Source organism: Triticum dicoccoides, chromosome 4A, assembly GCF_002162155.2.
Source record: "Triticum dicoccoides isolate Atlit2015 ecotype Zavitan chromosome 4A, WEW_v2.0, whole genome shotgun sequence".
Classification (NCBI taxonomy): Eukaryota; Viridiplantae; Streptophyta; class Magnoliopsida; order Poales; family Poaceae; genus Triticum; species Triticum dicoccoides.
Genome location: NC_041386.1, coordinates 738,048,890 through 738,057,846, shown reverse-complemented (window position 1 = coordinate 738,057,846; position 8,957 = coordinate 738,048,890). Strand labels below are relative to the sequence as shown.

The 8,957-nt window shown below is 53.8% G+C and overlaps 2 protein-coding genes across 2 annotated transcripts; one reads left to right on the top strand and one right to left on the bottom strand.

Moving 5' to 3' along the window:
- Nucleotides 1-2,099: 2,099 nt before the first annotated feature.
- Nucleotides 2,100-5,179, top strand: LOC119289973 (putative leucine-rich repeat receptor-like serine/threonine-protein kinase At2g24130). The gene is made up of 3 exons (XM_037569126.1): nt 2,100-4,055; nt 4,260-4,731; nt 4,833-5,179. Exons 1-3 carry the CDS (start codon nt 2,100-2,102, stop codon nt 5,177-5,179), a joined length of 2,775 nt encoding a protein of 924 aa, XP_037425023.1.
- A 1,437-nt stretch (nt 5,180-6,616) lies between these two features.
- On the bottom strand, nt 6,617-8,703 carry LOC119284361 (uncharacterized membrane protein YjcL-like). Its single transcript, XM_037563517.1, has 4 exons — nt 8,321-8,703; nt 7,977-8,206; nt 7,728-7,838; nt 6,617-7,634 (listed from the first exon to the last, which is right to left on the bottom strand). The coding sequence occupies exons 1-4, from the start codon at nt 8,701-8,703 to the stop codon at nt 6,910-6,912; spliced, it is 1,449 nt and encodes a 482-aa protein (XP_037419414.1). The 3' UTR covers nt 6,617-6,909.
- Between the last annotated feature and the right edge of the window lie 254 nt (nt 8,704-8,957).

Genomic DNA, 8,957 nt, shown 5'->3' with positions numbered 1-8,957 from the left:
CCGAGCGCCAGCGCGCCCGAGCTCCCCCAGGAGCGGCCGGCCCGCGCCGCACCAGCTCGAGCGGGAGGAGGAAAAGGAACCCAGCCGCCGCCGAGCCGCGCGGGCTTCGCCCGGCGACTCCTGCCGGCGGCGGCGAGGGGAGTGGGGGCGGAGGGGTGTGGCTAGTGGCGGCGGCGGCTAGGGTTCGCTCCTGGCCGCTCGCGGGAGCGACCGAGGAGCGTCTCTATATACCACTCATTTTGTAGACTTAACGGCATTTTGATCTTCCAAATGTATTGCTTGCGACAAACTAGATCGGTGTTGATGATGTCAGCATACAAGGAATTTTTATCAGCATATCGATCTTCCAAATATATTGCTTGCGAAAACTGAAGCATCATTGATGAGGTCAACATACATGGATTTGACGAAGAAAACACCAGAGAAACACATCATGTACTTGATACAAATCGATCGAACCAAATATAACCAAGTCGTCCACTTATACCTAGTGAGCAGCCTTCAAAACTCGGTATTCGACGGGCTCACTTGTAGTACCGAAGCTATAGAAATATCTTTGCGCTACACAATATTCTAAAGACTTGGATACTAATGCCAAGAGGCGCATAAACTAGCTATGTGTCCTATAATCTCGTCTGAAAGCCATTAGCAACCGAGAACGAACCTCGTCTAAATAAATCTGCCTTGAAACTCATCAAGCCTTTCCAAAAAAAGTGAATCTATCAGCTTTGCCGTCACCTAGGACACAGTTTTTGATTTGAGGTATTTGTTACAAAGCAACTCATGCCAGACTCCCCCTCCTTACCCATCATTAAGCATCTTAAACAACCATTTACCCCCTCCATTTTTACTTACCCGCATATTAGCTTTGACTTAATTAAGTCAAACTTTATAAACATTTGGCCAAGTTTTTAGAAAATAATATAAACTTTCAAAGTAACAAATACTATACATGCATGGTATGTAAATATATTCAATGATGATTCTAATGGTATTGATTTGATATTGTGGATGTAATATAAAGTTTGCAAAGTTTGACTCGAGAAAAGCTAATATGTGAAGTAAATAAAAACGAAGGAAGTACTCCCTCTGTAAACTAATATAAGAGCGTTTAGATCACTATTTTAGTATTCTAAATGCTCTTGTATTACTTTACGGAGGGAGTAGTAGGTAGGCACTTATTCTTAACTTCCAGGACCTCGATACTATCCCACTTAGCTCGTTACTTTTTACCTTTTCTCTTTACATCACGTTGCCAGGAAAATCTGGATCTATAATAATCCAATCTTTTCGTTACCCCTTTGCGTATCTCAAAGGAAAGCATAAACATCGGTAAGATATTGAGTATCATTTTTTATAGAACACAAGATAAACACATGCGCTCATATATGCGTGCATCCACTCATTTCTATGAACACACACGCAGACCCTACCGCTATGAGCACCTCCGAAAGATTGAGAACATCTTCTCCCACAGAACGCACATCGCCGGAGATCATGAAATGAAACCAGAAATGATGCGAGCACTAGGATTTAAACTCTAACATTCTAGGAATACCACTGTCCTCCTAACCATCCAACCACTAACCAGAGTTAGTTCTTAGATACTGATTATCATTGATAAGTCAAGTCTACCCTCATAAGACTTGTACGTAGTCAAAGTCATACGTAGAAGGCCATAAAAAATCCTATATTTTGGGGAAAGGGGAGTAGAGTTTAAGCTTACATATACCCGTGGAGTCACCATGAAATGACAGCCCAAAGGAAAACCTTGCACGCAGGCATACACATACATGCATGCATGATTAGCCCTTGAGACGCTAATTGTAGCATTTTTGTACGCTAATTAGTCTCATCCGTGGATTAGATATCACGTGAGACCGTATCCAAACCACCAGGCCGGCCCCACAGCCATGCATGCAGATCGACCCTAATTAGTTAGGCACGGCGCTCGATCACCAACCTTTATAAAACCCTACCCGCGCTGTGCAGCAAACCTTGCTCTCACCATCACCAACCAGTTTTGCTTAGCTCCCATCTGATTCCGAGCTCGACCACCAGCTCCAAGCTATCCGGCGCGGGCTCTCATGGCCATGGCCATGGTTGCCAGGCCAATCACGGCCCTCATCTTCACAGTTCTTCTCTTCTTCCTCTTCCTCCACACCGCAAGCCCGGCTCTCTTGGGAGAAGACGACGACCGCTCCGTGCTTTTAGTCTTCAAGGCCGGCGTGTCCGGTGACCCCAAGGGAGCACTCGCCGGCTGGGGCTCGCCGGACGTGTGCAACTGGACCGGGGTCACTTGCAACACGGATGCGGAGACGACACGGCGCCGTGTTGTCAAGTTAATACTAACCGGGCAGGAGCTTTCTGGCCAGGTCTCGCCCGCGCTTGGCAACCTCTCGCACCTCAGGACACTCGACCTCTCCGGCAACCACTTCACCGGCAGCGTCGCACTTGAGCTCGGCAACCTCTCCTACCTCAAGTATCTCGACGTGTCCTTGAACATGCTCTCTGGGACGGTTCCGCTTGAGCTCGGCAACCTGTCCCGCCTCAAGTTTCTCGATGTGTCGTCAAACACGCTCACCGGGGCGGTCCTGCCGGAGCTCGGCAACCTCTCGAGACTCGGCATCCTCGATCTCTCCGAGAACGTTTTCTCCAGGGCGGTGCCGCGGGAGCTCGGGAAGCTTTCTCGGCTGACGCAGCTCAGCCTCAACGGAAACCAGTTGGAGGGATCGATTCCGGTGGAGCTCTCGCGTATTCGGCGCTTGGTATACCTCAATCTCGGCGACAACAACCTCTGCGGGCATATCCCGTCTGCTATCTTCTGCAACCTCTCCGCCTTGAACTACCTTGATATGTCGTCCAACTTTTTGGACGGCGAGATCCCCATCCGTGCGGATTGCCCACTCCCCGAGTTGATGTCCCTCGTGTTGTGGTCCAACAAACTCAATGGCAGCATCCCTCCCTCGCTGTCAAACTCGACGAAGCTCCGATGGCTGCTACTGCAGTCGAACTTCCTCACCGGCGAGCTGCCGTCAGATGACATGTTCAGCGGTATGAGGAGCCTCGAGTATTTGCACCTATCGTCCAACTTCCTCGCGAACTCGTGGAACAACACCGACCTTGAGCCATTCTTCGCCTCACTTACCAACTGCGCTGGCCTGAAAGAGCTCAGCATCGCTAGGAATAACATTGCCGGCACGATCCCGCCTGTCATCGGTCGCCTCTCTCCCGGCCTCATGCAACTCCACCTTCAACTTAATAGAATCTTTGGTCCGATCCCGGCGAACATCTCCAACCTCACCAACCTCAGCTCCCTCAACCTCTCCCATAACCTCCTCAACGGCTCCATCCCACAGGGCATCACCAACATGCGGCAGCTCGAGCGGCTGCACCTCTCAAACAACCTGCTCTCCGGTGATATCCCGTCGTCCCTAGGCATGATCCCATGGCTCGGGCACGTCAATTTTTCGCAGAACCAGCTCACCGGCGCCATTCCTCCGAGCATAGTGCAGTGTCTGATGATGCAAAATCTTGACCTCTCCTACAACATGCTGCAAGGCAAGATCCCAGCTGGCTTGTCTAGGCTGAGCGGATTGCTCAACCTCAACCTCGCCGGCAACCTGCTATCTGGCGCGATCCCGATGACCATCGGCGAGATGGTTAGGCTGCAATTGCTTAACCTGTCCTCAAACAAGCTCTCCGGCACGATCCCGTCACAGCTCGGCAGGTGCATCGAGCTCAAGTACCTCGACGTGTCCTACAATGGCCTCACGGGGACCCTCCCTCAATCCTTGGAGAAGGTGGCGTCGCTGCTGCGTGTTAACTTTTCATACAACGACTTCTCAGGCGAGGTGCCGAGCGGCGGGGCCTTTGCAGGGTTTCGGGCGGACGCGTTCCTCGGCAATGACAGACTGTATGTGGGGACGGCATCGATGATGCCTGGGTTGGCTAAGTGCAGCGGCGCGAAGTGCAACTTGTTCCATAACCGTCGAGTGATGTTGCTCGTCGTCGGCACAGTCGCGAGCTTCACGATGGCAATCATTGGGCTCGCCGTGTGCCGCGCCGTGGGACGAGACAGGCGGCGCTCACCGCTGCTACCATGCGAACCCAACACGAGGGGGGACTACCCGAGGATCTCCCAACGGGAGCTCTACGAGGCGACGGGCGGGTTCGAGCAGTCGAGGCTGATCGGCGCGGGGCGGTTCGGGCGCGTGTACAACGGGACGCTCCGTGACGGCACGCGTGTCGCCGTCAAGGTGCTCGACCCCACTACCGGAGGCTGCGAGGTCTCCCGGAGTTTCAAGCAGGAGTGCGATGTGCTGAGGCGGACGCGGCACCGGAACCTGCTGCGCGTGGTCACCACGTGCGCCCAGCCGGACTTCCACGCGATCGTGCTCCCGCTGATGACCAATGGTAGCCTCGAGAGCCACCTCTACCCGCGTGATGGCGGCCCCAGACGTGGCATGGACCTCGCATGGCTGGTTGGCATCGCCGGCGACATAGCCGAGGGGCTCACCTACCTGCATCACTATGCACCCGTCCGCGTCGTACACTGCGACCTTAAGCCCAGCAACGTGCTCCTCGACGACGACATGACGGCCGTCGTGGCCGACTTTGGCATCGCGCGGCTGGTCAAGGAGATGGGTGACGACGACAACGCAGGCTCTGCTGATCCCTGCAACTCCACTGCCGGATTGTTGCAAGGCTCCGTGGGCTACATCGCACCAGGTAATTTACAACACAACCGAACATATAAGTAGTGTAAATGCATGTGACATCCTTCTCTTAACATTTTCATCATGCATGGCGTTCTCGTTGCGTGGTTTTAGAGTACGGACTAGGAGGCCACCCTTCGATGGAAGGCGACGTGTACAGCTTTGGCGTGGTGCTACTGGAGCTGATCACCGGGAAGCGCCCGACCGATGTGCTCTTCCAAGAGGGACTCACATTGCACGGTTGGGTGAGGCGGCACCACCCCCATGACCTCACCGCCATCATCGCAGAGTCATTGCTGGAGACCATAGACACGATGTTGTCGGTGGTACAAGTGCACAGCGTCGTCGTCGAGCTGATAGACCTTGGGATCGCGTGCACTCAGCACTCACCGCTGCTGCGGCCCACCATGGTGGAGGTGTGCCGCGCGATCGCCCTCCTCAAGGATTCATCTTCTTCTTGACGTACTTGTGGTTACGTATTCATGATATAATATCGTAGCATCAAGGTTATATAATAAACTTGTGGCATCCCCTGTCCGGGTATGAAGATAGTCGTAGGGTTTGTGGAAAACTCAGGGGTGCCCGACGTTGAGGAGATGTGCAAGTAACAAGAAGGCAGCAGGTGTGGCAAGAGAGTACAGGTTAGAAACTATCCTTGTACGTTGATGGTATTGAGTATGTTTTTGTATGTTATAGTTAAACTCTATGAAGCACCGATACGTGAGAAACTCGTGTATCCCCGTGCGGGACGTCGCCGATACGGCGATACACGTGATACGGCCAAGATACCGGTATCGGAGAAGTATCGTATTTTTTGATCTAAAAAGAAAAGAAAAAACGTCGATACGTTCTGTTCAACATCCATGATACGGTTGGGACACAGCCAGCTCAGTAGAAGGCCCATGGCCAACCCTAGCATCTGTCCCCACTTTCTCTCTCTGTTCGCAGGCGCTTGAAGGAGCGAGCCGCCGCCGCGGATTGAAGTGGCTCGCCGCCGCCGCCTGCAATCGCCTCACTGCCTTGTCGACTCGCCATGGCGGCGCCTTGGTTGACTAGAATCATCTCCGACGCCGTCGCCAGTCGCCAGCAAGAGCAATGGAAGATAGATCCGGCGAATTCTCCTGTTATCTAGTTGATTTATATGCAGTACATGATTTTTGCTTCGATAGCTCTTCGCTCCCTGTTCTAGTTACAAACTGGGCAGACGATGCTTGGCTAGCTGCTTGCAAACTGCAGTTGCTTGGTGATGTCGCTGCTCTGCTGCCACTTGCTACTGTTTTCTATTACTACTGCTACTGCTTGTTGTTGCTCACACATTCTATTCTATTATGTTTTCTTCTTATTACAGAGCCGGTGGTGTTTTCGGTCATCGATCTACGGTGCTGCAACTTGATAAGCAGCAGATCGAGTAGTAGAGGCATTTGTATTTTGTATTGTGTAAAAAAACGAAGTGTAAAAACTTTCGTCCTTAACATTATGTCGCATGCATGTAAGTACTAGTTGAACTTGCAACCTTTTATTCCTCAATGCCGCAGCAATTTTTTTTCTAAAAGGATAACTCCGTTCACTAGAGGTAAGAAAACTACTCCCTTCGTTCGGAATTACTTGTCGCTAAATTGGATGTATTTAAACGTATTTTAGTTCTAGATACATCCATTTTCGAAACAAGTAATTCCGAACGAAGGGAGTAGATTGTGGCCCGTGGGCGCTGCCGGTCGCTTGCCCTTACATCTCACGTCAAGCGAGACATAGGCGCGTCATTCGACCCCCATGGCAAACCAAATGGCTCCCCTCGTGATGGATCGCCCAATTATAAGGTCCACAAGAAATAACTATACTGCAATACAATGTGATCACACTAAACATCATCCTAGACAAATAATTAAGCATATAGCAAGTGAAACAAGTTTGACTCACCGCTCAAAAATACTTCATCCGTTCTTAAATATAAGTCTTTATAGAGATTGCACTATGAATCACATACGGATGTCTATAGATGTATTTAGAGTGTAGATTTACTCATTTTGCTCTAAATATAGTTTATAGTGAAATCCCTAAAAAAAACTTATACAGTACTTAGCAACGGAGGGAGTAGAAGAGTTAAAAACACTCCATATGAGCTCCATCTAGCAGGACAAGATTGCCTCAAAAAAATCTACTCTAGCAGGAGAAGAAGAAAGAAAGGCACTGACTAGAAGCCGGACATCCTCCGGAGCACGAACATGCCGAAGCCGATGCCGAGGAACGTGGCGATGGAGATCCCGAAGATGCCGACGAGGATGCTGGGCACGACGAGCGAGCTCCACCCCTTCGCCGTCGCCATGGCGGCGGCCGTGGTGGGCCCGCCGACGTTGGCGTTGGACGCGAGGAGCAGCTGCTTCCTGTCCAGCCCCGCCAGCCTCCCGGCCACGAGCACCACGGCGAGGTGCACGGCCACCTGCACGGCCGCGAACGCGAACACGGCGGGCGCCTTGGTCGCCGCGTCCACCACGCTGCCGTTGGCGCCCACCACCGTGAAGAACACCTGCATCAGGATGAGCGCCATGGTCTCGCCCGACGGCGCCAGCCGGCCCAGCAAGCCCGGGAACGCCGTCGCCAGGGCCACCACCAGCGCCGTCACGCACGGCAGCGTGCCGCCGGCGGCCACGCCCAGCCCCGCCGCGATCGCCGTGCCGGCCCTGCAGATCGCGAACGACAGAGCCAGCGCCGCGCCGCCGTGCAGCACGGGCATGCTGCCCCGGGGCTCCGCGCCGTCCTGCGGGGACGAGGCGCTCTTGGGCTCCGGCGGTATCTTGGACGCCAGCGCGAAGAGGGCCGTGAAGTAGAGCGCCGAGATGAGGTTGTCCGCCGCCACGCCGGCTGCCACCACCGACGGCGTCGTGCCCAGCGCCTCCGAGATCGCCACGAAATTCACCGCTGCCGCCGCCATGATCAGGTCACAGTGCGTTCATCAGACATGGTCGATCAAATGCATCAGTAATTTAGCAGCGAGCTAATTGATTAGATTACCTCCGCCAATGTAGCTCCCCATGAGAGCGGCGGCGATCTTCCATCCGTCCTGGCCGAGCGACCTCATCGGGAACAGCAGATAGGCCACCGTCGTGCCAATTACAGTTGCAACTACATCCAATTGAGACAAAGATTAATCAGACATGATCTTTCTTTACCCAAGTTCATCGATCCGAACTTCAGAACTATTTCTGTTCAGAACTTCAGATAGAATGAGAAGAAAATAGTTAAGAGATTTTGTGTGCTTACCTGATCCGATGAGGAAGGCCTTGAGGAGGTCGCCGGTGGTGCGGACGACGCGGCGGAGGTCGGCGCCGAGGAGCAGGAGCGGCACGGCGACGGGGAGCAGGTACTCCATGACAACGGCCTGCGCGGGCGCGCCGGGCGCCACCAGCCCGACTGACGACGCCGCCAGGCCCGCCAGGATGCTCACCAGCGCCCCGCTCAGCGCCGCGCCCCACGCCGTCCGCTCCTCCGCCCTGACCAACACATACACGGATGGATCACTCCTGGTCCTCCACGGCGGCGGCGGACGGACGTAGCGCGCGCGAGCTGAGGGGTCTCGGCCGGCAGGTGGTTTGCGTGTCGGTTACCAGGTGCCGAAGGCGGCGGCGGAGAGGAGGAACGCCCAGTTGCCCCACTGGTCGCCGGGCGCGATGATGGGCGCGGCGCGGGGCGGCCGGACATGCCGGAGTCGTCTCGGCTGGCACCCGTCGCCGCCGCCGTCACGGCAGAGGCGCGGGAGCCGAGGCGCCAGCGGGCGGAGGCTGCCGGCGCTGCGGCGTTGGGGGAGGAGATGGCACGGCGGCGAGGGGGAGGGGAGGAGCGGGGAGGCGGCCAACGGCGCCATGCCTGCCGGCCGCGCGATCCAAATCCTCTGTTTGTTTCTTGTGGCGCGGCAACGGCAGCGCTGGGCCAAGTGTTCTCTCACACGCTCGTGAACAGAAGCAACCAAAACCAACGGCCAAAGTGACATTGGAGGAGTGATGGCGACATTGTTGTCTTCTTGCTTTGCATCTCATGATGTTTGGTGTCTTCTGTACTAACTACACTACTACTATGTTATTCCCTCTGTAAATAAATAATTATAAGACGTTTTAGATTACTAACAGAGTCCTAAAGCGTCTTATAATTGTTTACGGAGGGAGTACCTATGAGAAACAAATAACATATAAGGATTATCAATTGAAAAAATTGAGAGGAATTGATTGTGACACATCAAGATGCAAG